This window comes from Cervus canadensis, chromosome 10 (assembly GCF_019320065.1).
Source record: "Cervus canadensis isolate Bull #8, Minnesota chromosome 10, ASM1932006v1, whole genome shotgun sequence".
Classification (NCBI taxonomy): Eukaryota; Metazoa; Chordata; class Mammalia; order Artiodactyla; family Cervidae; genus Cervus; species Cervus canadensis.
In genome coordinates, this window is record NC_057395.1 from 68,633,133 (window position 1) to 68,660,160 (window position 27,028).

At 61.2% G+C, this 27,028-nt stretch overlaps 2 protein-coding genes across 14 annotated transcripts; one reads left to right on the top strand and one right to left on the bottom strand.

Moving 5' to 3' along the window:
* On the top strand, nt 1–19,409 carry LPIN3 (lipin 3). 12 transcript variants are annotated; one of them, XM_043480241.1, is made up of 21 exons: nt 1–124; nt 4,839–4,987; nt 5,073–5,266; nt 6,491–6,586; nt 7,647–7,912; nt 8,046–8,195; nt 9,235–9,355; nt 9,520–9,862; nt 10,920–11,019; nt 11,151–11,311; nt 11,678–11,771; nt 11,842–11,911; nt 13,749–13,841; nt 13,918–13,961; nt 14,678–14,816; nt 16,150–16,298; nt 16,500–16,586; nt 17,018–17,170; nt 17,359–17,473; nt 17,567–17,670; nt 17,858–19,409. In XM_043480241.1, the coding sequence occupies exons 3-21, from the start codon at nt 5,075–5,077 to the stop codon at nt 18,000–18,002; spliced, it is 2,622 nt and encodes an 873-aa protein (XP_043336176.1). In that variant the 5' UTR covers nt 1–124; nt 4,839–4,987; nt 5,073–5,074; the 3' UTR covers nt 18,003–19,409. The 12 variants fall into 12 exon arrangements, with proteins under 12 accessions (XP_043336176.1, XP_043336175.1, XP_043336174.1 ...); XM_043480240.1 differs by having other exon boundaries at nt 104–124; nt 4,791–4,987; XM_043480239.1 differs by lacking the exon at nt 1–124 and adding an exon at nt 853–997.
* EMILIN3 (elastin microfibril interfacer 3) lies at nt 18,800–25,913 on the bottom strand. Of its 2 annotated transcripts, none has more exons than XM_043480251.1 (4): nt 25,623–25,913; nt 23,378–23,500; nt 22,082–22,305; nt 18,800–21,808 (listed from the first exon to the last, which is right to left on the bottom strand). In XM_043480251.1, the coding sequence occupies exons 1-4, from the start codon at nt 25,718–25,720 to the stop codon at nt 20,022–20,024; spliced, it is 2,232 nt and encodes a 743-aa protein (XP_043336186.1). In that variant the 5' UTR covers nt 25,721–25,913; the 3' UTR covers nt 18,800–20,021. The 2 variants fall into 2 exon arrangements, with proteins under 2 accessions (XP_043336186.1, XP_043336185.1); XM_043480250.1 differs by lacking the exon at nt 25,623–25,913 and adding an exon at nt 24,893–25,609.
* Nucleotides 25,914–27,028: the final 1,115 nt, after the last annotated feature.

Sequence of the window (27,028 nt, forward strand, 5' to 3'; positions counted from 1 at the left end):
TGTATTTCAGGACTGAACTGGACGCTGGGGTGTAAGCATGAACGCGACCTGCTCTCACGGAATTCCAAGAGACAGACCATAATCATCAAATTCAAGCGAATATGAAATTATAGCTGTGGGCCATGTGAGTGAATAATACGAGGGTCCGATACAGCCTTTGAGGAGGGTTGCGGGGGATGTTGGAGGTGGGATTAGGAAGTCCAAGCTGCCCCTAAGAGGGGACTTTAGAGCGCCCTATGCTTCACAAAGTCATTTCAGGTCATCTCGAAAATCCTGCAAGGGCGGGGGCCCTATCCCCATAAAGCAGAAAGTGGGGTCAGATGGGGGAAAGAATTTACCAAAGTCGCACAGCGAGCTAGGAGCAAAGCCAGGCAGGCTTACGTCGGCTCGATTCCAAAGTCCTGGCTTTTCCGCCGTTCCCGGGGCTGCGGTGGTGGCGGGCCACGGGGATGGTCCCTCGGGGAGCTCTAGGGCGCGGGGCGGGGCGGGGCGGGCTGGGGGCCCGGGGGCGGGGCTTGGAACTCGGGGGGCGGGGCGGGCTGGAGCCCGGGGGAGCGGGGATGGACTGGAGCCCGGGAGCGGGGCCTGGAGCTCTGGGGGCGGGGCGGACTGGAGTCCGGGGGCGGGGCGGGATGGAGCTCGGGGGCGGAGCGGACTGGAGCTCGGGGGCGGAGCGGACTGAGTCCGGGGGCGGGGCGTGATGGAGCTCTGGGGGCGGGACGGACTGGAGTCCGGGGGCGGGACGGACTGAGTCCGGGGGCGGGGCCTGGAGTTCGGCCCCGCCCCGGACACTGTAGGTGAAAGGGCGCCCTTGGGCGTGGGGACCGGGTGGGGCGGGCCTCCCTGGTGGGTGGAGTCTAGACGGATTGGGACCTGCAGAGGCAGCCCTTAGCTCGTGGAAGGGGCGGAACCGGGATCTCGCCCAGTCCTAGAGGAGCCGGAAGTGCCTAGGGATTGCGGGGCCGGAGACACTTACCTGCTGACCCTGTACCCTCAGGTAGAAGCGGCGGCTCCGGGAACCCGGAGTCCAGTGGGCAGCTCCCCAGGTAGGGCCCAACCAGGGCCGGAGATGAGGTCCCCGTCCCCCGCCCCACCCGGCGCCCCGCCCATCTGCCCTGCCATCTGACCCTCATTCCTTCCCGATCCCGCGCCCGAGTCCCTCTCCAGATATCCGAAGGGAACTCCAGGGTGGTGGAGCTGGGCCTCACTTCATCCCTCTCCCCGACTCAGCGCCTCCAGGGTCCCGGGACATCCAGAATGGGGAATCGGGAGAGAATGAGATATAAAAACCTCTCTGGGGAAAAGTTTCAGCACCACCAACCCCTCCCCACCCCCACCCCCCCAGCTTCACCCCTCAGGCAGACTGTGTGATGCTGGGGAAGACACCCACCCTCTCTGAGTGTCCTCAGTTGCAAGACAAGGTCTGACCTTGCCCCGCCGGCCCTGAGACTGGGCAAGTCAGAGGAAGCAGCTGTGAAGGCAGCTAGGGATCCTGGGTGGAGCTGTCTCTCTTGCACAGCTGGACAGGGCTGACCCTGCAACACCCTCTGGTCCTAGACAGAGCACTACACGCCAGCATCCCTGAATCTGGGAGCCCAGAAAGGCTGAGGGCTGACATCCAGGGCAGCTTGTTCTGCCTTCCCTGTGGTGGGGTTCTATGCAGGCCTGGTGGGGTGGGGTGGCGTGTAAATGTTTGTGGACTCTGAAGCCTGGGCACCCCGGGAGGCCTGCCTGGAGCAAACAGCGAGGCCACCATTGTACAGGGCCTTGAATGCCAAGTTAAGTCTGAACTGTCAACTCAGGGCAGGGGCCGTGCATTGGAGTCTGACCTGTCCTGCCCTCAGCACCAGCCTGAGTGAGTGACGACTGTCACGATTCCAAAAACAATGCTGCAACTGATAGGTGGCGTGGGTGGGCATTCAGTGCCTGCCACTGCTTTATACCAATTATGTCATGAGTTACTCGGGCATCCCTGTGTTATTCCCATTTAGGAGGCTGCAGCTGAGGCTCAGAGAGATGAAGTGACCTGCCCAGGGTCACAGCTAGTAGGGGTCAGAGAGACAGTCTGGTGCCTTAACCACACTGCCTGCTGCCCCCCAGGATCTGGGCATTGGCCATAAAGCCTTGATCTAGGACAGCAGGAAAGGCGGGGGGCAGATGAGCAGGAAATTGGGGAATAGGATTCAGAGGCCTTGGGAGGGAAGGGTAGCCATGAGTCCTTAGAGGAATTCAGCTGACCAAGTTCCCAGGGGAAGGGGACATATTTGGTTTTAGACCTGTGAGTTTGGGAGTAAAGGGGAGTATAGGGGAGCCAAGCAGAGCTCTCCTCCATCCAGAGCAGACCAAGGAGGCAGAGCTGGTCCCGGAGACAGGAGGTGTCTTCAGGAATGGGTGCCGGTAGAGGGGAGGGAGCGCAGGGTTTGACTCACAAGACTCTCCCCCTCCCCTCCAAAATGCTGAGCAGACAGAGGTGGGACATCCACTCGTGAGCAGGGGAGCAAGGAGAGGAATGAATTCTAGGCTCCCATGACATTAGAGCTGGGAAGGTCTAAGAAATCCAGGCTGAGTTTCATAGAAGGGGAAACTGAGGCCAGCAAGTTACTTGCCAGACCATATCCCACAAGTGGATCAGAGTAGGACCCAGGTGCCCCCTCTGCCACTCAGCTTTCTCCTATCTCAGTGGCTCTCAGCTGGGGGCAGTTTTGTCCCCCAGGGGACATTTGACAAAGTTTGGAGACAGTTTGGTTGTCAGGAGGGAGGGTGCCACTTGGCATCTAGTGGGTAGACCAGGAATGCTGCTAAACGTCTTACAAGCCGCCCGCCAATCCCACAACAAAGAATTATCCCAGCCCCAAACAGCAGCGGTGGTGAAGTTGAGAAACCCAGTAGCAGGTGGAGCTGAGCCTGTCTCCTCCACCCCCTCCCCGCCCACCCACCACCAGCTCTTCTGCTCTGTGCAGGGCAGAACGTTGCCCCCACTCCTGGGGGGCAGAACGTTGTCCCCCCTCTGCTGCGTGCTCCTTTTTTTAAAAAAATTTTTTTATATACTTATTTATGTATTTTTGGCTGTGCTGGGTCTTCCCTGCTGCGAAGGCTTTCTCTAGTTTTGAGCGGGCTGTACTCTTCATTGCGGTGCGTGGGCTTCTCATAGCGGTGGCTTCTCTCGTTGCAGTGCCCAGGCTCTAGGGTGCAAGTGGTTGCAGCTCCCAGGCTCTAGAGCGCTGACTCAGTCATTGTGATGCATGGGCTTAGTTGCTGCACAGCATGTGAAATCTTCCCGGACCAGGGATCGAACCCGTGCCCCTGCATTGCCAGGTGACAATGCAGGATTCTTAACTGCTGGACTCTTGGCCACCAGGGAGCCTGATGCTTGCTCCTTTATATTCCTAGAAGCTTCTGGAGTCTTCTCTGCTTTTCCTGGGCTCAGTGATCTAAAGCCCTGCCCACTACATGTCTCTCTTTATCAGTGGGTCTGCCATATTCGTACTCCAGTGTTAAGAATGGAGAAACCAAAGTGGGAGTTTTCACCTACCACACAGCAGGTGTGCCTTGCAGGTAAAAGATGTGTTCAATTTGAGTGACATTTTAGGGGTCCAAAGAATTTCATTTTTATCCCAATTTTTCACTTTAGCAATTCTCATGGGACCTTATGTTCGTGAAGCTCTCTGTTTCTAACCAGCTCCCAGGTGATGCTGGGCCCTGGAGCCGCACATTTGGGATCTTGGTGAGGCATTACAGGGCTGTGCAGAGAGGGTGGCCCTCTTTGTAGATGACTGTGGCGTGGTTTGGGGACCACGGAGGGGAAGGAACCATGGTATGGAATCAGGAAACCAGGATATGAGTCATCAGTCCCTCCCCCCGCATCTATGGCCTGCTAGCTTCATAGGGTTCAGATAAGTCACTTGACTTGTTTGACGGGTGATCTCGCATGGCAGGTCTGCCTGGAGGATGCAGGATCAGAGGGAAGTGCCCTGTGAAGGTGGGATGGTTTGGGTCCCAGCAGCCAGAAGGGTATAGCCCACTGCCATTGGCCAGCAGGGAAGGGGTGATAGGCTGAAGCTGGCGGGGCAGGCACCCGGCCAGTGTGGAGGTTGCTCTCATCATGGCCCTGGCTCTTCTCCGCAGCTGCTACGGCTCCTGCCTCTGGCTGACCCAGCTTTGCCTGGTGTGAGAGCCGGAGGGACCGGTTTAGCTGGGAGAAGAAGGAACAGCTGTGATGGGCCAGGGGCCGGCCCAAGCCTGAATGTGGGTCTGAGGACTGGGATCACGGCTGAGAACTATGACTTAGAGACTCTGGGATCAGGTTGTGGCTGTGAACGGGCTTCCCACATGTCCCAGGGAAACTGGGAAGGATTTGGGAGTTTGGGCTTTAAATTTTGTAGTTTGGGCCCAGCTGTGGGGGATGCCTTACTGCAAGCATCTGAGAACTGAGCAAAGCCTTGGGTACCAGGGTTACCTCCACCCCTGGGGGCCCTGGGCCTGATCTGCCATGAGGCTGGCCCCTCACTGTACCCTAACGTGGGGTGCCTGCCCTCTCCCTGCCCCCACAGTCAGGCCATCCCAGGGGTTCACACCAAGGGCTCTGTAATCACCCAGGCCTGGGAGCGAAGCCTGGCTCCGCTCCTGACGAGTGGTGAGATCGTGGACAAGTCACTCCGCCTCCCTGAGCCTCGGCCTGGCTTGTCTGTAATCAGGGATAATGACCCGCTCGGCCGGCCTGGCAGGTTGTCATAAAGGCGACAGGAGCCCCGCCACTGAGCACTGTGGTCATGATTACTCATGGCATTTAGAGGCTCGCGGCGCCCTGGATGGCCTTACCCGGTGCCCCGATTTGACAGAAGTGAGCATCGCACTTGGAGAAGGGAGGGGGCCCCACGGCCGACTGGGATCAGAACCCACGTCTTCAGGCGCACCTCCCAGCTCATCAGGGCTGCCCATCTGCGGAGGCAATCCGAGGACCACCAGGACCACACACCGGAAGCGTGAGGTAGGTCCCGGGCGGGGGGGTCAGGCTGCGGGGCCTCCCCCAGAGGGGCGGTGGGCCCAGCGCCTCCACTTTTTCACCGGCACAGCCATGAACTACATGGGGCAGCTGGCGGAGACTGTGTTCGGCACGGTGAAGGGCCTGTACCGGGGCCTGAACCCGGCCACGCTGAGCGGGGGCATCGATGTGCTGGTGGTGAGGCAGGTGGACGGCTCCTTCCGATGCTCGCCCTTCCACGTGCGCTTTGGCAAGCTGGGCGTCCTGCGCTCGCGGGAGAAGGTGGTGAGTTTTGTCCAGGAGAGGGGCCCCGGGGGGAGGGGGGTGGGGGCTCTGGGAGCCAGGATGGCCACCATGGTCCCAGGACAGGACCCAGACCTCCCTGGGGTGGCGATGCGTCCTCCGGGCAGGCTTCCCTTCTTTTGTATTTTCCTGGGGTTGGATTGCGGCTTCGGGTCCAGAAGGGCCCCTGTTTTCCCCTGGAAGCAGCATATCAGAGCAGGCTTCCATTCTGGGGCCATCAGACCGGCTCCAGCTTCCTAAGACCTTACCTTTGTGTTCCCGGTAAGTCACTTCACCTGTGTGAATGGGTACATTCCCACCTCCCTGATGATGAACTCGGAGCTCACTGGGGAGAGGTGGGGGAAGTTACTCAAAGTTAGTTCCTTGCCCCTAGGAGACCGGCTCCGTATTCACGGGGCTCAGGTGAACATGACAGATTTTTATTAACACCGAGTTCTGGTCTGGTGAGCCCAGACCCCCTTCACAATGGGGTGACTTTTCCAAATCCTAGTAGGAGAGTTTAACCTTTCGGGAGATAGTGTAGCTGACTGGTTAAGGGCTTGGGTTGTAGTCTCAGACTTTCTGGGTTCATAGCCTAACTTGGCTACTTCCCAGAAAATTACTTAACCCCTCTGAGCCTCATTTTCCTCATCGGTAAAGTGGGGATGATGATGGGAGCTATGGCCAGGGGTGGTTGTGAAGATTAAATGAGATAGTCTATATAACACACTCTAGAGAGTGCCCAGGAAAGGGTGTTTGTGTCATGCACAACTGTTTGGGTGCTCTCCTGGGTGTTGGGGACAACCAGTGACAAGATGGATCATGTTCTGGGACTTCCCTGATGGTCCAGCAGTTAAGACGCCATCCTTCCAGTGCAGGGACGTGGGTTCAATCCCTGGTCAGGGAACTAAGATCCCACATGCCACATGGGGCGGCCAAAAAATTAAAAAAAAAAAAAAATCATGTCCTTGTGCTGATGGGCTGTGGGAGAGAGAGGAACACAGAAACCAAGGCATAAACAAGAATATTGAGATGGTGAGCAGAGGCCCTCAGAATGGGGAGCAGGGGGTGTCCCAAGTTGGGGGAGGGAAGAGAGAGACCAAGAAAGTGCAGTGTGCTGGGGCAGCAGGCAGCCTGTGTCCCCAGGACCAGCCTGGAGGCCAGTGGGCTGGAGGTGGGAGTGGAGGATGACAGCGGGGACCCCCGCCCCACCACGCCCCGTTACAGGTGGACATCGAGATCAATGGGGAGCCCGTGGACCTGCACATGAAGCTGGGGGACAGTGGGGAGGCCTTCTTCGTCCAGGAGCTGGAGAGCGATGAGGTGAGTGCATCTTCACTGGTGTCCCCTCTGGGCGGGGCCTGGGGATTTGTCACTGTCCCCACTGTGGGGAGGACCTTCCCCCACCATTGGGGAGGGTCTGAGGCAGGGGCATCAGGATGTGCTGGTGGAGCCTGGGGAGGGATGGGGGATGGGGGGATGGGGAGGGATGGGGGAGGAGGAGGGATAGGGGATGAGAAGGGGTGGGGTGGGGGATGGGGAGGGATGGGGGAGGGGGGAAGGATGGGGATGGGAGGAGGGATGGGGATGGGGGGATAGGGAGGAAAAGAGAGTAGGGGGAGGGATGTGGTTGGGGGTTGGAAGGGCTGATGCTACTTCTGGGAAAGTTCTCAGAAGAGGACACTTGAGCTGGGCCCCTGAAGGGTGGGAAGGAGGCCCTCCCTGGGCAGCCTTGGAGAGGAAGAGGGTGCTGAGCAGTGGCCAGGACTGGACAGCATAAGATGACGGCTTGTTCCAGGTCTGGTGCCAGCTGGGGGCAGCTGGGACACGGACGTGTGGGGGCAAGGGAGGAGCAGAGGGGCGTTTGCAGAAGGGAGGCAGGGCCCAGCAGCAGCCAGCGGAGGTGTTTAAAGTATCTGGCAAACTTCAGTTGAGCCCCTGCTATGTGCTGGACACTGCAGTGGACTTCGATGAGGGGTGACCCCTGCCTGAAAAGAAGGTTCCCAGACTAGCCTGGGAGACAGACCTGTGAACAACAGATGAAGGAACCACTTGGCCAAGGCGGCGAAGGGGGTTGCAACGGAGACTGAGGAAAGTCAGGGCAAGCTTCCTGGAGGAGGTGACACCTGGCTGAGTCTCAGAGGGGAAGTGGGTGTCTGCTGTGGTAGGTGTGGGCAGGGCAGATGAGAGGCTGGTGCCCAGGTTCCTCTCGACCGTGTGGTTGCGGTGGGCTTTCAGGAGAGCTTGCACCCCTGGGACTGGGGCTGCTCTGTCTCCGTGAGGGAGCTCTGAGGCCAGCAAAGGCACAAGGCCATGCTCCCGCCGCCCCTGTGCAGCCTCCAGGCCTGTTTTCCCTCCCCCTCAGCCTTGGTCTGCTCCACAGGAAGACGTGCCTCCCCGCCTGTGCACGTCACCCATCCCTTGGGGGGGCCTGGCGGGGTTCCCTTCGGACTCCCCGCTGGGCACCACCAGCGAGCCTGACGCCAGCATCGCGGGCATGGTCCCCACCGGGCGGAAGAAGAAACGGCGCAGGAGGAAGACCAAGCGGAAGGAGGACACGGCGGCCGCCGATTCTAGTTCAGAGGAGCTGGAGGCAGGCGCTGAGAGTGAGCCATCCCTGCTGGAAAAGCCGAGGCCGGAGCCCCCGGGGTATGTCGGGGGCTGAGGGTGTGGGCACGCCACCGGGGGTTCAAGCTGTTTCCTCTGCCGATGCTGTGTGACCCTGGGCCAGGTCCCTGGCCTCTCTGGGCTTTAGTTGCTTTACTTCCTCAGTGATGTCCAGGCTTCCACGCCCTGCCCAGGGTACCTGTCCTGTCAGGGACCGTTTATTTCCCTGTGGCCCCCTCAGCAGCATCCAGCAGGAAGGGGAGTCCTCACCGGAGCCCAAAGACATCTACCCCTACTCTGACGGCGAGTGGCACCCCCAGGCCAGGTGAGCATCAGGTGGGCTACAGGCAGAGACTCAAAGCCGAGGTCTCAGAGGTGGGCTACAGGCAGAGACTCAAAGCCGAGGCCTCAGAGGGGTCTCCATGTACATTTTGCTGATGAATAATGACACAGAACATACTTACTGCATTTACCATCCTGTATATCTTTTGTGTAAAGTGTTGGTATTCAACCGTCTTGCCCATTTTTTTATTGCAGTAAAATACACGTAGGACTTCCCTGGTGGTCTAGTAGTTAAGACTCCACACTTCCAAGGCTGGGGGCACAGGTTTGATCCCTGGTTGGGGACGTAGGAACCCACCTGCTGCACGGTGCGGCCAAAAAGTTGAAAAGAAAAAACACGTAAAATGTACCATTTTAAACCATTTAAAATAATTCCCTGGTGGCTCAGATGGTAAAGAATCTGCCTGCAATGCAGGAGACCCGGATTCGATCTCTGGGTCAGGAAGATCCCCTGGAGAAGGGAATGGCTACCCACTCTAGTACTCTTGCCTGGAGAATCCCATGGACAGAGGAGCCTGGCGGGCTAAAGTACATGGGGTCGGACACGACTGAGTGACTAACTCATCATCAGCCATTTTAAGGGACACAACTCAGTGGCATTTAGTATACTCACGATGTTGTATAACCATCACCCCCTTGAGTTCTAAAGCCTTTTCACACCCTTAATGGAACCGCTAAACCCATTAAGAAGTCACAACCTGGGACTTCCCTGGTGCCCTAGTGGTTAAGACTCCGTACAGACAACGCAGGGAGTGTGGGTTCAATCCCTGGTTGGGGAAGTAAGATCTCACATGGCACACAGCCAAAAAAAAGAAGTCACGACTTTGCCCATTGTTGTTTTTTCTTTTCTTAAATTGGATTGCCTTCTTATTGTTGATTTGCAGGAGTTCTTTATATATTTATATATTCTAGATCCAACACAGGTATAGATACATGTTGCAAAAAAAAAATGTTCCCAGGCTGGAGAGGGTGGCGGGGGGCGGCCTGCTGCCTTGGGGGTCCTGAGTTCTTGTTTCCTGCAGCCTCTCGCCAGGTGAGCTAACATCTCCCAAGAGTGACTCGGAGCTGGAACTGCGGAGCCCCGAACCCAGCCCCCTGAGAGCGGAGTCCCACATGCAGTGGGCCTGGGGGAGGCTGCCGAAGGTGAGTCCCCCCTGTGTCAGCTCCCCAGCCTTACCTCTTAGGGGCTCCATGGCCCCTGCAGGTCAGGACTGGAGTGACTGAGACTTGGCCCACCTGCCTGAGGCCTTGCGGGGTGTGGGCAGCAGGCCCTGCCCCGTCCCCATCATCCCTCCGTTGGATTGAAGGTGGGCAAAGCTGAATGGCCCGAGTCCTCGGTGGTCGCTGATGCCAACTCCAGGACAGCCTCTCCGCCTAAGGGGGCGCCCAGCACCCCCTCCGCCTCTGTGATTGGCGTGGACCCTCCAGGACCCCCAACCCTGAAGACAGGGGCTGGCACTGACCTTCTTCAGCCTGACACGGAGGTGCCCGCTCTGGCGGGTCCCCCTCTCTCTGCCCCTGAGAGGGAGGAAACCAAGACTCAGAGTTCGGGGGACGCGGGCCCCCGTCCTCCATCCAAATCCTGGAGCTGGGCTGCTTTAGAAGACCCCGCTCACACCCGCAAGCCAGAGGGGGTGTCCCAGAGGAAAGGTGAGTGATGGCCAGACCCCTCCCACTGCTTCCCTGGCCTCAGGTTATCCCCTGGGTGGACTCCGGGGCTTCAAGCACATTTAAGCACCTACTGTGTGCGCTGTGTGTGGCCCAGCCCTCCTCGTGGGATTCTCAGTCCCGTGGAGCAGACAGATGACACAGGCGTAAACCAAGGGGAGTGTAACGTGGCACATACCAGATAGAATCATTGGCTGGGACCGGGGCTATTTAAATCATGGGACCAGGAAAGGCCTCTCTGAGCGGGTGATGCCTGAGCTGAGACGTAGGCCATAAAGATCCAGCCAAGTAAGGACCAGGGGAAGAGAATTCTAGGCAGAGGGAACAGCATGGTGATGAGGAGGGAGAGAGGTTTTGTGTCTAGGAACCGAGGCAGATGGTATATCTTAAACGAGGCCAGGGAGGGTGTTGAGAGGGGAAATTGACTCCTGAACTGTCCACATGGGTAGTCCCTGGCCACATGTGGCTATTTAAAATTAAAAGTGAAAGTGTCAGTCGCTCAGTCGTGTCCAACTCTTTGCAGCCCCGTGGACTGTAAGCCGCCGGGCTCCTCTGTCCATGGGGTTCTCCAGGCAAGAATACTGGAGTGGGTAACCCATTCCCTTCTCCAGGGGCTCTTCCTGACCCAGGGATTGAACCGTAGTCTCCTGCACTGCAGGCTGATTCTTTACCGTCTGAGCCGCCAGGGAATTGGAGGACTTCCCTGGCGGTCCCCACTTCCACTGCAGAGGGCAAAGACTCAGTCCCTGTTTGGGGAACTAAGATCCCACATGCCCTGTAGTGCGGCCAAAAAAAAAAAAATAAGACTTAAAATTCCGTTTCTTCATCACGCCACATTGAAGTATACCCCACGGCCTTGTGTGGCCAGCAGCTACCGAACTGCACAGTGCAGACCTGGGACCTTCCTAGCCTTGCAGCCGGTTAAGGCCTGGGCCAGACAGCGCCACCTTGTGGTGCTCAGGGGTAGGGGACGCAGAGTGCGCCCAAGAACCCACCTCGGCTGGGTTAGGCGGACAGATGCCCCCTCCTCTCCTGCCAGGTTCCCTGAAGAGAAGCCAGCACCTGGGCCCCAGTGACATCTACCTGGATGACCTGCCCTCCCTGGACTCTGAGAATGCAGCCCTTTACTTCCCCCAGAGGTGCCTGGGTTCTGGACTCCTGGGTGTCTTGGGATCGAGGCCCATAGGGCCAGGGGTCGGCTCACAGGGGCCAGGCCCTCCCCCCTGCCTCCTCCTTCTGTTCATGTCCCTGTTGGTCCTTTCGTCCCCAGCAGCGGTGGGCTGGGGGCCAGGAAGTGGAGTGCTCCTGACAGCGTGAAGCCGCTGGGGGACTGCAACCCTGAGCAGGAGCCAGAGCCCGCTGCGGACACAGCAGGCACTGTGGTGCTGTCCCTCTGTGGGGGCCTGGCCGATGGCAGGGACGTCTCAGCGGGTATGCTCAGCAGTGGTCCTGCCCTCCCGAGGACTGTCACTGAGCCCAGGGCACGGGAGAAGGGAGGGAAGACCCTCAAGGGTGGGCAGCGGAGGCGTGTATGAGGCTTCATGGAGCCCACCCTCGGCCAGCAAATGCTGGGCGTCCCCAAGACCCCCTGAAGCCAATGCTGAGTGACGCCGAGCTGTGACTCCAGGACGGCCTGGGGTGGGACCAGCAGATGCCAGAGCCCCGGGAAGCCAGGAGCCCTGCTCTGGTTGAGCTGCAGGAGGCCCCAGGGGCAGAGATGGGGCAGCCAGGAGGGGTGGGGACAGTGGGTCACACGGGACGTCAGCCTCACCTCTCGCTTTCTGCCTCTGTGCCCAGAGAAGTTCAACCAGCACATGGTCTCCTACCAGGACCTCGCCCGAAACCCCGGCCTGCTGGACGACCCGAACCTGGTGGTGAAGATCAATAAGCAGTGCGTACTGGGACTGGGCCGCTGGGTCAGCCCTCCCTCCACGGCCCTGACACCCCATCTGTCTCTGCAGGCATTATAACTGGGCTGTAGCTGCCCCCATGATCCTGTCCCTGCAAGCCTTTCAGAAAAACTTGCCCAAGGTAATGGTTAGAGCACCTCCCGGATCTCCTGGGGAAAGTGGCCATACCCTTGGCAAGGAAGGGGAGGGTGGGCAGAGATGGGCCTGGGGCTGATGGGCGGCAGGACTCACTCTGGGAGGAGAGACCCAGGCTCCCTGAAGCTTTGCCCTAGGTGGTGTAGATGAAGCACCCCCACTTTCCCTGGCTTCCTGCCATGGCTAAGTCCATCCGGAATGGATTTAGACTTCAGAGGAATTCAGGGCAAACCAGAGGCAACAAGGACGTGCCTTCAGCAGGAGCCTTTTGGATCTGAGAGACAGTCTTGGGAGGTGGAGGTCCCAGCCCTCACCTTTCCCAGAGACCCTCTCCAGGCTGGGCTTGGGGTGTTGCTTTATCAGCACACAGTCGTTGAGTACCTGTTGAGTATGTGCCAGGCCCGGACCAGGGAGAGTCACGCCCTCATTAGGGAGATACTTAACCAGAGACTCAGTCAAATGAGTATACAGTTCAACTGTGAGAAGCAGGAAGGAACTGTCTGGGGTGCTTTGAGAGCCTCCAGCAGGGGGTTTGCTGAGGTCTGAAGGGTGAGTAAGCAAGGGGTGGGGAAGAGCCTGTGTGGGTGCTCAGAGGTGGAAGGTCCAGCCTCTGTAGTCCCTCCCAGAACTTCCACCCTGCACAGGGCTGACCTGCACCCACCCCTTCTGCCCCTCTGCCAGGGCCCCACCCTGTCTGACCCATCCTTATTAGCTTGGTTAGGCTTGCCCAAAGGACCTGATGTTGACAGCTGGTGCCTCCCATTGGTGCCACTCAGCTCTGTCCTCTGGTTGGCTGTAGGTCTAAGCTGGGACCCCAGAGCCTGTGGGAAGGGAGAGGGTCTCCCCCAGCCCCCCCACTTGGCTCTTCTCACCTTAACCCAGACAAACTTAGGAGAAACTCCACCAGCCCAAGTGGTGGGCACTAAGTCACTTTAGCTGTGTCCGACTCTGCGCAACCCCAGGGACTATAACCCACCAGGCTCCTCTGTCCCTGGGATTCTCCAGGCAAGAATACTGGAGTGGGTTGTCATGCCCTCCTCCAGGGGATCTCCCCGACCCAGGGATCGAACCCATATCTCTTACGTCTCCTGTATTGGCGGGCCGGTTCTTTACCACTCGTGGCACCTGGGAAGCCCCAGCCTCTTCCCTGCCCAGGTGGACACCCTGGCTCTTGTCCTCCTGACTTGGGTTCTCCATTCTGTATTTGCAGGAAGCTGATAAGTCTCCTAGGTGGGCCTGGGCTGAGCTCTCCCTGGGATTACCTAGCACAAACATAATCAGGGTTTTTCACAGGGTCATTCTGTCCCCACCAGACAATGATGGTCATGTGTGCAGAGAAGGAGGCTGCTCAGGGGATAGATCACTGACCTTAGGAATTGCCCATGTTGGTCTTGGAGGGTGTGTGGGTGGTACTGGCTAGAGACTGTCCCTGCCGCCACTTGTTGGCATCATGCAGGGAGAACCAGATCTTGAGAAACTCCCAAAGCACTGCCTTCAGCCACTAGAGTAGAGCTGGTAGTAGTAGATCTTGATTCCTGAGATCTGGAGGGCAGGCCAAAGCTGGGCTAGAGCTGGGGGATCAGCTGTAGCTGGGGTGGGGTGGAGGCGGGCAGAAGTGGCCTTTGTTCTCCCACGCTCATCTCCTAGAGTCATTGCTCAAAATCCTAAGATGGGGGTGAGTAGGCTTCTTTAGCCTGCACATGTTGATAGCCCCTTGCTCTAGGGTCAGCCCCAGACTCTGGGTTCATGGGGGCCCCAAGGGCAAGGTAAGGTGGGTTTGTGTGGGGCAGGAGAAAACGCCAGTGGCCTTCCTCTGCCCGCAGAGCACCATGGACAAGCTGGAGAAGGAGAAGATGCCCCGGAAGGGAGGCCGGTGGTGGTTTTCCTGGCGACGCAGGGATTTCCCGGCCAAGGAGGTGGGTGATCATGGTCCCAGGCAGGCCCCACATGGGCAGTGGAAAGGGATTCACTAGATGGATATTTCCCCCACAGTGCAGCGCCCAGAGGGAGAAAACCACAGCACGGGAGCAGCAGGGGTAAGTCGGATCTCGTGGCTGGGGGTCTGCAGCTGAAGCAGGAGCTCGGGACGATGGCCGTGAGGGGCGGATGCAGCCAGCACCCCTCCCCTGCCATGGGTCTTTGTCATTCTGCAATCACTTCTACACCCCTTCTTTTTCCTGAGACATGTCCCCATTTCACAGATGGGAAAACCCACATACACCAAAGGTCTCACAGCCAGGGAGTGGCAGAGCTGGAAGGGGTACCCAGACTCCCAGCCCGGACAAGAGGCTACCTTATGAAGGAGTAGGGCATCCCCTCTCCCCCAGGGGCCAGCTGATCTTACTTCCTTTTCTCATGTCTGAAACGGCCCAGAGTGTCCAAGGCTGGGTGGGGGGACGGTTATCGAGGATGGGCTGACTGCTGCTGCGGCAGGTGGGATTGGCCAGGACGGAGTTCTCAGTTCACCGTCTCCGAAGCAGGTACCAGCGTCCTGACCATGGAGAGCACCCTGGGGGCTGGGCGCCCTGCGTCTCGGCTCCGGCTCTGTGGAGTCACCTTTCTGGGTGGAGACCCCCCTGGCCTGCGTCCTGCTGCCTCCCACCACCCCCTAAATGGGCGGCCTCTAGAGGGAGGGGTCCCTAGAGGTGCAGGGACACGCAGCAGGCTCCCTGTGACCTGGGTGAGGGGTGGGCACCTACGGGAGGGAAGGCCTGGCCTGGGGGAAGTGGCTTGAAAGCTGATCCACCCGCAGGGAGAAGACAGAAGCCCTGAGCAGTGAGGATGACACCCTGGACAGCCCCGTCATCCTGGAGGCCCCCTCCCCGCCCCCCTCGCCCCCAGCCCACGCCCCTGCCTACAAGAAGTCCCTCCGCCTCTCCTCCAGTCAGATCGTAAGTGTGTGCAGGTGTGGGGGTGGCAGGGCTGCAAGAACTGTGTTCCCGGGGCCCTCAGGGTCCGACTGCGAAACAGCTTGTGTTCGCCAAAGCCCGGAATCCATCCCCAGTGGCTGCCACCCTGCCGGCCCCTGCATACCTCCTGCGGGGACGCCTCTCGGTGCCACTTCTTCACATGCCAGCCCTTTTTTTTTTTTTTAAGTTGAGTTTATTAGGGAAATATGAGAGGTAAAGACACCCCAAGTGACAGACAGAAAACTCTGAAAATGTCCCTTTTCAAGCCAAGTGGGGGCTTTGCCTTGACCTCCCCAAAAGGACCAGAAACTGGTGGGTTAGCAACACCATTCTGCGCAGCCACCTCGCGGGGCATCTCAGCCAGGACTGCTTCCCACCGCCGGACAAAGGCGGGGGAAAGACAAGCCCATTCTTTGGTGGACACTCTGGCTAGAAAAGCCCCCTCTTACGTATGGAATCTTAAAATGTCTACCTGTAGGGACTTCCCTGGTGGTGGTCCAGGGGTTAAGGCTTTGCATTTCCCATGCAGGAGGCACAGGTTTGATCCCTGGTAGGGGAACTAATATCCCCCATACCCTGCAGTGGAACCAAGAGCAATTTAAAAAAAAAGTCCCTGTAGTGGGTTGGCTGGCCCTGGGTCTGCCTTTGGAAGCTACAGGAAATCAAATGCTGATGATAGCCTCTCAGATTCTGGCAACCCCAGGCCCCCAAGTCACACCCTGGAATCACTGTGGCTCCTGTAACAAGAATGTTTTCTTCCCAAGTGTGACTCTGGCCAAGGAGGTGCCCGGGAGTGTCTGGCCAGCCTGGTACAGAGTAGCTTGCCATCTTTGTGGTTCCCAGGGGTGCACACCCAGCTCGGGGATCAGCCAGGTCACAAGCTGTGGCTGGGAGCTGCCCCCGGGGGAGATGTCACAGGTGCCCTAGCCTCAGGGAGGGGGCTGCCGGGGAAGATCCCCTCAGGGCCCCCTCTGCGGAATGGGGTGTCTCCGCCCAGAGCAGTGTCAGCCCCAAGGCTGACCTGAGAAACCTGGACGGGGGTCACGGGCCAGGCTTGGCCCATGAGCTTCGTCTCAAAGCTCCCGGGCCCGGCGCTATACAGGCCCCACCAGCAGCCCCTCGCGTCCTCCTTGTGGCCACCTTCTGCCCACATGGCTGACTCTGATGCATTCAGGAAGGTTCTTGAGTTGGGAGGAACAGGAGAAAGAGGCCTGTGGAGAGGCATGGCCACGGTGTGGGGGTGGGAGGGTGGGTGGGTGGTGGAAGGACAGCGCCTGGCTGAGCCACGGCCCCCCTCCCCCGTGTCCCACCCCAGCGGCGCCTGAACCTGCAAGAAGGTGCCAACGATGTGGTCTTCAGTGTGACCACCCAGTACCAGGGCACCTGCCGCTGCAGGGCCACCATCTACCTGTGGAAGTGGGACGACAAGGTGGTCATCTCCGACATCGACGGCACCATCACCAAGTGAGGCAGGGGTCAGCCGTGGGCCAGGAGGGCCCGGGGCCTGGCCTCCCTCTGTGCTCGGGGAGGGGGCGGCAGAGAGGCCCGCCCTCCCAGTGGGCTATCCAGGGGGTGGGGGTGGGGGCCCTCTGGGTTACACGCACCGAGGGGGAGGGCCAGGTGGGACTGTCTCCGAGTAACCGGGTACTTACTCCGTGGGTCTAGGTCGGACGCGCTGGGCCACATTCTGCCCCAACTGGGGAAAGACTGGACACATCAGGGCATCACCAGTCTCTACCACAAAATCCACCTGTGAGTGCCTGGGCTGGGCGGGGCCCCGGGGAGGCAATGACAGGATGCCTGAGGCCCCCTGGCCTCCACCCCCGGAAGCCAGGCTTGGGGGTCCACAGCGGAGGAGAAGGTCCCCGGGCAGGTCCCTGGAGTGGGGGAGACCTGCTGGCCCTCAGTTCTGTGAAAGGCTCGTCCGGTGGGGCCGGGGTCGGGGCCTGAGTCTAGCTGCCGGCCTTCCTGCTGTAGACTACAGACTGGCCTGGGTCCTCACCTCGGGCCTGGGTCTATATGGACCTCGGTTCTCTGTGGTGTTCCTTCTCCCTCCCCGGCCTTGCTCAGCTGCCATCCTAAGTCCCGCCCGGCAGAGGCGCCAGGGTTGCGCTTAAGCTGATCGAAGCCCCGAAGGGGAGGTGGGTTCGGCCGGTCTTTTTGATTCTGCGTCTCACCCCCAGAAACGGGTACAAGTTCCTCTACTGCTCGGCACGGGCCATCGGCATGGCCAACCTCACCAAGGGGTACCTGCAGTGGGTGAGCGAGGCGGGCTGCGGCCTCCCCAAGGGCCCCATCCTGCTGTCCCCCAGCAGCCTCTTCTCCGCCCTGCATAGGTAACCACCCGGTGGGACGCAAGCCCATCACTGGGGCGGGGCGGGGCGGGGCTGGGAGGTGTGCAGGCCCACCGCCAGCGCGGGCCTCGCTCGGGCATCCGCTGGGTCAGGCCCTGCAGCGTCCCCTGACCCTGTGCATCCGGTGGCGCGCTAACCCCCTCCCTGCCCACGGCCCCCGGCTGCCACAGGGAGGTGATAGAGAGGAAGCCAGAGGTGTTCAAGATCGCCTGCCTGAGTGATGTCCAGCAGCTCTTTCTGCCCCAGGAACAGCCCTTCTATGCCGCCTTTGGGAACAGGCCCAATGTGAGTGTCCCCTCCTCGGGGAGCCGGGTGGGGGGGCGCTGAGCCATTGGCTCCACCCCTCCTGGCCCCCTGACCCCTCCTTATTCCCTGTAGGATGTCACTGCCTACCGGCAGGTCGGCCTGCCTGCCTGCCGCATCTTCACAGTCAACCCCCGGGGAGAGCTCAGCCAGGAGCTGATGAAGAACCACAAGTCCACGTGAGGCCCTGCCACGTGCCCCCACGCCCCGGCCCTCTCCCCGGGGCCCAGTGCCACCTACCTACCCGCCCCTGGGGACCACCCTCCATCCCCGCCCCACCCCCGGGTCCAGGGCTCCCAGGCAGAACACAAGGTCTCCACCTGCTGTCATGGAGACCTACATCTCTACCTGCATCTCTGCCCGCAGGTACGAGCGGCTCAGCGAGGTGGTCGAACTCCTCTTCCCGCCCGTGGCCCGCGGCCCCAGCACAGACCTGGCCCACCCTGAATACAGCAACTTCTGCTACTGGCGGGAGCCGCTGGCCCCCGTGGACCTTGATGCCTTGGCCTGAGCCTGCCTCCGGCTGCCCGCCGACCATGGCCCAGCCCAGAACTGACTGTGTCCCAGGGCATGTGGGTCGGAAAGCCAGGTGCCTGCTTGGCCAACCCGCTGAAGGTGGGGGGCGGGGGGGGTGCTGTGAGCTGGCCTTGGCCTCTCCTGTCCCTGGGTCTTGGCCAGCTGGGCTACGGTCAGGGGGCAAGGGGGCCGCTGCTTCAGGCCCCGGCATGGCCCTGCCCTGTAGCCAGGAAATGACTGGGTCCTTGCAGGGTTCTCTACACCCTTGATGTCTCTTTCCTTCTCACCCGGGACCCGGACTCAACTCCTGACAGGACAGAGATGAGAGAGAGGCCCCTCTGAGGCTTGAGGCCTGTACGCCCAGGAGAGGGGTGATGGCAGCTAACCATCCAGGGAAGAAATTGTCTTCCAACCCTCTGTGGGGAGCCTGCACTGTGCCCTCTGAAGCCAGATCCTCCATAGCCCCGGCCCCTTCCCACAGCTCTGGAGCCAGCCAGATATTACCATGGAGCCCCACCGGTGCCCTGGTGTCTCAGCCTATCCGGACCCCAGAGGTGCTGGGACCCCCCCCAGCCTCTGGGGAGGGAGATGCCACATACCCAGACCCTCCCCGCACCTCCACTGAGGACACAGCCCAAGACTCTGCCTGCCCCCCCACCCCCAGCCCTTGCTAGTCATTCCACCACCCACACAGCCGCTGCATGAGTTTCTGTCCGAGGGGCTGTGGGAAGCAGGGCCAACACCCCTCTGCCGCCATCCCTCCCGCCGCCTTTGGGGAAGAAAGGACCTTTAGACAGGCTAAAAGCTTTAATCCAGGCCTGCCCTACCCACCCCCCGACCACCACCCCTAGCACCAAAGTGGAGGGCAGAACACCAAATGTCAGGAACGCAGAAGGCGGGGCTGCGAGCTACCACGGGGGCACCCAGGCCCCCGTGGGGAAACCGAGGCCAGAAGCCTCAGCAGGGATGGGTCTCCGCGGGGTATGTGAGCCAGACGAACACTTGTGTTCTCATGTTGTCATACCTGAATTTCTCACCCTGTTGTGAACATCCGCGCAGGGCCGGGGTTTTCCAAGGATGTCGGAAACTAGGCCTGGAGCCCTTGCTCTCCAGCCGTGGCCTCCTGCCCAGGGTCTGGCCTCATTCGGGCCATGACGTACATGAGGGCTGCCCTCCGGAGGGAGGCTCTAACCTGGGGCGGGGGGTGGATTTTCCCCCAAATGGAAAGCAGGGGACCAAGCAGGGACCAGAGTACCCTAGAAACATCTTTGGGGAAGGGAAGGAAAAAAAGGATAAATTACAGTGGGAGGGGCCTCCAAACATCCTTTCCGCCAGGAAAACACAGCTGCCTAAGCCCTCACCTTGGGGGAGGATCAGAAGGAATAAAGAGTGCTCTCGCCGAGTCCTTGTGTTTCCATTCTGTCCTGAAGAAGCCAGGGGGCGGGCGGTGGAAACCTCTAGTCCTTGGTTCAGAAACAGCATCCATGAAGCTGCCAGGTAGGAAGACCGTGCCAACAGGCACCGCCTTCCTGAAGAAACTGGGCCCAGACGGCCGAGAAGAGAAGCCAAAGGGACAGAGAGGCCAGAAGCCTCCGCGGGCCTGGGGCTGTCGTCCCTGACCCAAGGGAGCCGCAGAGACTGTGGTCTGAGCAGGGTCCTGGAGGTCTGTGCGCAGGTGCCGGCTGGGCTGTCTGCAGAACACTTTGCAGACTAGATGGTGAGGTCTCTTAGGGCCACCCCGGCCTTGAGGCATGAAGTACCAGCCTTGACCGTGATCCCGAACTGTCCAGCTGGTGCAACACCAAATGCGGGTTTTGGTGCCTGGACAGTCAGGTGAAGCTGGACCAAGATTGTTCCTTCAGGCCCTTCCGAAATGGCATCCACGCTGGCCAGGGGAGGCTGGGAGACACCACTGGGCAAGGCTGGGTTCTGGTGTGTGTGAGGCGGGGGGGAGGGGAGGGTCTGCTCCCAGGGTTGGCAGGATCTGAGGGGGTTTGGGTCCCGGCCAGCCCACCTAATTGGCCTGCCCTGGCCGCACCCGCTCAGCCAGCTGGGCGCGGCAGTCCAGCAGGTCATCCCGGAGGCGGGCGATGTCCTTGGCGTGCTGGGCCAGCGTGCGATTCAGCTGGTCCACATGGTCCCACAGGCCCTCCCTGGGCCCCAGCGACTCAGCTGGCAAGCTGTCCAGGCCCGCGGCCAGCAGGCCCAGCCTCCTGCAGGCACCTTCCACTTGGGCCACCCTCTGATCGAAGTGGCCCACCGCGTGCCGGAGCTCCTGGGCCGTGTCCTGGCAGCGGCTCAGCCCGCCAGCCACCTTGGCCATGCTGGCCCTGAGCTGCTCCAGCTCCCCCCGCAGGCTCAGGACCTGCCTGTGATCAGCCTGAAGCCGCGAGCCTTGGCTGCTGACCTGCTCCTGGATGGCATGGACCTCGGCCTCCACCTTGCGTTCCCGCTCGTCCAGGGAGGTGTTGGCGGCCAAGAAGGCATCGGAATACTGGCTGACGGAATCGCTGAGGCCCGTGAGCGACTTGCTCACAGAGTTCAGGTTGACCTTGAGCAGGGTGATCTCGCCTTGGAGGGAGCTGCCCATCGCTTCCGCCAGCTGCCCCTGGACCTCGGCCACGGTGCCATTGAGCTGCTGGAGCAGGATGGCGTGACTGGCCACCTGGCGCAAAAGGGACTCGCTCCGGCTCTGCCAGGCCTTCACCTCGGCCCCGAGCTTGTCCAGGACAGCGGAGGTGGTGCCGGGGGTACACGAGGTCTCCAGCGAAACCAGCCTCTGTTCCAGCACGGCCAGCTCCGTCTGCACGAGGGGCCGAGCCGGCCTGCCTGGAGGGGCGCGGTCGTGGCTCAGCTCCCCGGCCAGCGTCACCAGGCGTTCCTCCAGCCTCTGCACGCGCTCTTCCAGCATGGTGTGGAAGCCGCGCGCGCCCCAGCCCCCCTCCTCCGTCCCCAGACAGCAGCCCCCGGCTCCACCCCCTGTCCCGTTGGCGGTCTCCACGCCCTCTGGCAGCCCATCCATGCCCCCCTCGAGCATGGCGGCAGATAGCCGCGTGAGGTCATCCCCACTGGGGGCGCCGTGGCCCCGGTGGGCCTCGATCACAGCCTGCAGGTTCCTCTCGAGGCTGTCCACGCGGGCCCTGATGAAGGCCAGCTGCCCGCAGCAGCTGCCCCCGCTGGCCACACTCAGGCCTTGCAGCCGGGTACCCAGCTGTGAGAGTTCCCGGCGCAGGGCCAGCTCTCGGCCGTCGAGGCTCTGGTGCAGCCTTTGGCTGGCCGCCTGGCCCTCCTCACACTGCTGCTGCACCTCCTGCACGCGCAGGTCGCACGCGCTCTGGACGCCCTGCAGCTTCTGCTCGAAGCCGTCCAGCAGGCTGCCCCAGAGCCGGTGCAGCCGTCGGTCCACGTACTCGTCCAGCAGCGCCAGGGAGGTGAGGGGGGACGGGGGCGCCTCCCGCAGCCGCTGCAGGTGAGCCTCGTGGCCGAGCGCCAGCCCGTGCACCTTGTCCAGCAGCTGCACCTTGGTCCGGAGTGTGTTGCTCACCTCGGTCACCTTGCTCAGGATCTCCTCCAGCGGTGGGCTGAGCGGTCTTCCAGCTCTGTCTCGGGGGCTCACAAAGCCCTCGGGGATGACCCCAAAGCCCACGGGGGCGGCAGGAGCCCTGGGCCCACCAGTCATCCTACTGGGGTCTTCACGCCTGGCCACCAGGCCGCTGAGGGTACCATATGCTTGTGCCAGGCGCTGGACGTCACCCTCCAGGCGTTCCAGCCGTTCACCAAACAGCCCTGGGCCTTTCCTTCCTGGGAAAGAGGAGGCGAGAACCCCAGGAGCATCACTGGCCTGGCTCACTCAGCTTATCTTATGGCCCAGACGCCTGAAAGATTTTCTGTTCTAAGCCTTGCTGGGCATGGCTGGGCATGGCTCCCCCCCAGCTGTGGCAGGAGGGATCTGGGGGGCTCACCCTCACGCCCAGAGTGAGATGCTCCCTCCCCTGCTTGGCTTGGGCTCCACCAGCCTGGGTCAGTCCCCAGAAGCCTGATCACCTTGGTGGGTGTCTCCGTGGGCAGACTCACCGTGGGGGCTTGGGGCCACTCGACTGGAAGGAAGGGGTCTGGGGCCTGGGCCCACCTGCCCCGAGGGACTCTGGGTCTCAGGCTCTGGCTGAGGTGGTGTGGCCCCATGGTCCGTGAGGTGTTCGGGACAGCCTTCTCCAGCAAGGCCAGGGCAACAACGCCAGGCGAGGTCCGTCACCGTCTTGTAGCCCACCTTGTATCTGGGTCTGAGCACCGAGCGGTACCTGGGCCAGGGCCGGGAGAGGGCAGAGTTTTGTGTCTGTGGGCAGGGGACCCTGCCCCCTGCTGGGACCCAGGGCCACTCTCAAGACACTGGCAGAAGGACTGGAAATCTCCCAGCTTCACTGCCCCACCAGCATCTCCCCCTTTTCTGTGCTAACAGGGCAAAGGGATGGCAGCAGGTCTTCCAGAGGCTCCGAGCTGCCCTAGGGAAGGGGCAGGTCAAAGCCCCACCCCATGCTGTTTTGCTGGGGCCAAAGACTAGTGGGAATTTAGCCCCCAGACTCCCCAGACCACTTGGACCCCCTCTGGTTCACCCTGCCGTCGGAAATTCCAACTCTGGCTTTGGAGGCACCATGAAAACTTCTGACAAAACCCAGCCCCTCCCCTCTGGGTAGGTGAGAGGCAGGGCACAGAAGCTGGGGCAGACAGCCCTTCCCACTGCCTGGGGGCCACTCCATACCTGGGGGGCCTCTTAGTTCCATCCCCTCCACCCTGGCCTGCTCCGAGAATTCGGCTCTGGCCCGGGAGGCTGGCGGCAGGGCACCTCTGATGCTGAGCACAGCGGAGAGGCCCAGGGATGCAAGGGAGTGCTCCCCACGGGGACTCCCTCCTGTTTACCCAGTGATACACGGGAGCAAACAGGCTTGTTTTCAGACACACGTTTGAAGGTCTCCAAGTACAGACCTGTGCATCACACCTGCGTGCGGCATGCCCTTGGCCCACCTGTCTGGCTGAAGCCCCAGATCTCGGGCTCCCAGCCTCTGACCCTTGGCCTGCCTTCTCCACAGTCAGCGCCACCTTCCCTGGGTCTGCCCAGGGGCCCCCTCTGGGGTCACCCATTGCCAGTGTGACTCTGCTCTCCTCTGTCCCCGCCCGTCTCTGCCCTGTGCTGCTGCTCCCCGGGACCCTCTGTGGGCTCCAGCCTGAGCCTGCCCGCCTGTGTGGGCACAGGAGAAGGCCCTTTGGAGTCCCAGGAGTCGCAGCCGTGGTGGAGCCAGCTGCTGCCCTCCGCTGAAGGCAGGCCTGGAGCTTGTGCCCTGGGATCCTTAGTGGGTGGGACAGGGGTGCACTCACGTGACTGTCCCGGGGCACTTGGGCCCCCAGCCGCACTGCCGGTATTCAGCCTTTAGGTAGCTCTCCGCTCCCTCCTGTAGGACGCAGGTCACATTCCTGTGTACAACGTAGGCACAGAGGGCCCTGCAGGGGAAAGCGCATCCTTGGAATACCTGGCCTGTGCCAGGCCCCCTGAGGCTGCTCCTCGTCCCCTCCCCCACTGCAGGCTTTGGCAAGAGACCAGACTCTCATCTCTCTGCCTCTTTTTTTCCCTGTCCCATGAAGCATCTTGGAGGATCGTAGTTCCCCAACGAGGGATCAAACCTGGGCTAGGGCAGTGAGAGCACCGAGTCCTAACCACTGGCCCACCAGGAAATTCCCTTCTGTGCCCCTCCTTGTTCCTGGGATCCAGGGCCCAGGGCCTGGGTCCAGCCCCACTGCTGGTTTCTCTGATCCCAGCCTCCGCATCCGGTTGGTCACTGGCCTATGTAAGTACAATACTGAACCAGGCGCCGGTGCAGCCACCCCCCTGGCCTGGGGAAGAGGCCCACCCTGGGTTTCCCGTGCCACACTCCCCACCCCTCTCCAACTCCTTCACTGGCTCTTCGCTCCTCATCTTGGCATTGAAGCTTCTGAGGTCGCAACTTGGTGCCTGTGAGGCCACACTTCGCATCTTTCCTCCCCTGACTGACTCCTGGGAAATACATCCCACCTTGGAGTTTTCCCGCCCCTACCTTAGCTCCTGGTTCCCTGCTCTCAGATCACTTTTCGTACCACCTCCTCCAGGAAGCCGGCACTAATGTGCCCAGGCCTACCGAGGGTCAGCCTTGGGCTGGCTGACTGTGCTCCTCCTATAATAGCGCTCAAACTCAGCAGGGGCTCACATTCAGCGAGCATTCCCCAGGCAGAGCCCCTAACTCACCTGAAACTACTCAAGACCAGACGCTGTGGCTGGGGAGGCCGCTGCCTGGCAGACGCCAACCACCTGCGGCCTGGACCCCATAGAGCTCTGGAGCCACAACGCAGGCCCAGGACCCAGGGGCTCCCTGACCAGCTCTGCGGCCCAGCCACATGGGGGCTCCTCCAGGGCTGCGCGGGTCCAGGCTGACCGCGGCAGGGGGCGAGCCGCAGGGCGCAAGGCTCCATCTCCTACCTGGCCGGGCAGCGGGAGAGAGGAGAGGCCCCGGCGCGGGATGGGGGTGGCCCTGCGTGCTCCGCGCGCGCGGACCGTCCGCCCTCCCTCCGCTCCCTCCACCTGGTCCGCTGCGCCCGGAGTCTGCACAGAGCGCAGCTGGAAAATGTTACTTCGCTGGAAAGGTTTCCGCGGGCACTGCCAGGACCCCAGCCGCCGCGCCAGGCCCCCTCGGCTTATTTTCCTTCACCAGCCCCGCAGCCCCCCGGAGCGTGGGGAGCCCGGCCGGGAGGGGGCTCGCCCTGGGGTGCCCTGCGCCCCCGCGCGCGCGGCCCGGGGCAGGTGGGAGCGCCGCCCGGGGCCCAGCCCTCCCGCTTCCCGCCCGCGGCGCGGCCCGCGCTTACTTGTGCGGCCCCGGGCGCAGCCGCGGGCGCCATCCCGTCGTGTAGAGGCTGTAGCGGGAAGCACCCGGCGGCGCGGGCCGCGCGAGGAGCGGGGTGCCCTTGGCCTGCGCCCCCGAGAGCAGCGCCGCCACGGCGCACAGCCAGACCGGCAGGCGGCGGCGGCCCATCGCGGCCCCCGGGGTCTCCACCTGGCCCCGCGCGGGGCCCCCGCCGGGTGTCCGCCCGCCGCCCCGCCGCTCGCCTGTCCGGGTCCCGCCGCAGGTCGCGGCCCCCGGAGCTCGCTGGCCCGGGCGCCTGGCGCTTCGAGGCGGCTGCGTCCCGCCGAGTGGCCGGCGCTGCTCGCGCCTGGGGCCGCCGAGGGGAGGCGGGAGGCGGGCTCTGCGCGGATTAGCATAAACTTGGGGCCGCGTCGCTCTCCTCCGCCGGCCCCCTCTCCGCCGCCAGCCCCCCGCCCCAACTCCCGGCTGACGCCCGTGAGCGAGAGGTTAAGTAGGGAGCAGCCCCGGGGTGGCAGGGGCGCAGGTCGTCGACGCCCCGGGGGAGCCCCCCCAAACACACCCATTTGCCACTGTCGTCGTCCGCGTGCACCCGGTGGCGGGGAGAAGTCGAGCCAGACCCCTGGGACCGGCCTGGGCGCGGGGCTAAAAGCCGTCCACCCTCGGGACACACGCGTCTTCAAAGCCCGTGCGCGCCCGGGGACCGCGGTCCAGGGCTCTAAAGCCGAGATTACCGTGTTTGGGAGCGCGCGAGCAACACCTCTGCAGCCACCTCCTTCGAATAGGCCCCAGACCGTCCCTGTTCGTTAGTTCTGCCTCCCCGAAGCCTCATTGTCCCTAGGTGCCCAGGATATCTGATATCTCTGCTGACCCCTCCCCAGGCATCTTAACCCCTCTCTGCTCCCTAACCCTCCGCAACCCAGCCCAGTGGTCAGGCTGCCCTTCTCCTTTCCTGCTGGAGTCTATCTTATCTCTCAGGTATGGCTGCAGGAAGTCCCAAACGCCCATCACCCCTCCAGCCCAGTCAAAGATGCTCTGCGTCTCTTTGTGCTCTTAGCCCTCTAGCCCGCAGCACTGACTCATTTCCAGTGATGAGTCAAAGAAAACTTTAGGTCTTTCTCACAAGGAGCTGTTGTTAGGCTCCCTCCAAATTTCCCTTGTGAAATTGACTCTTGGAACTCAGGAGTTGACCTTGACAGTCATCCGCATTCGGCATCATCTTGTTGGCTTGCTAAACTGCAAGAAGCCTTTGAGTCCTGGTTCTGTCATCCAACAGAGTGCCGCTTATTCTTGGCTTTGTTTCATTCACCCAGGTGATCCTCACCATCTCTGCCTCTCCCCAAGTAAAGCTGGGTATGCAGAAGCTGCAGAATTCTGAGGCACACCTGGAGAGGTGAGTTCACCTTTGAGATGTGAATTTACAGCCCTTGGGAAAAGCGATGCTATCAAGGATGCTAGCCTAGGGCAGCTCTGAAGCCCACATGTGTGCGCCTGCCCTCTTCCAGCCATATCAGCAGCTCTCGGGTCCTGGGTGGGGTGGGGTGGGTTGGGTGGGGTGGGGTGGGTTGGGTTGGGGGGGCAGCACACACCTGAGTCAGGCAGGCCAACTGTTCTCGCTCCTGGGCTTTGAGATTGAATGAAACACAGAGGCTGAGGGCGATCCGGCTTCCGGGTGGAGGCTCTGTTTGTATCCCAGGGCTGCTGTAACGAATTACCAGAGGTTAAGTGTCTTCAAACAACAGAAAGCTGTTCTCCCACCATCCTAGAGGCTAGAAGTCCGAAGTCCAGGTGTCAGCAGGGCCACAGGGAAGCATGCTTTCTTACCTCTTGCAGCTTCTGATGGCTCCTTCTGATGGCTTGGCACCTTTGGCTTGTGGCCGCATCTCTCTTGTCTGCTCTTGTCTTCCCGTGGCCTTCTTCACATGGCCTTTGTCTCTCTGTGTCTGTAGGTGCTCTTTTCTTATGAGGACACCTGTCATTGAGTTTAGCGCCCAGTCACATCCAGTCTGACCTCTTAAATACTTAAATCTGCAAAGACCCTATTTCCAAATAAGGTCCCATTCTAAGCTTCTAAATGGACATGAATTTCGGGGTGGGGGGGAATGCCATTCATCCCACTGTGGGGGATGCCATTTATCCC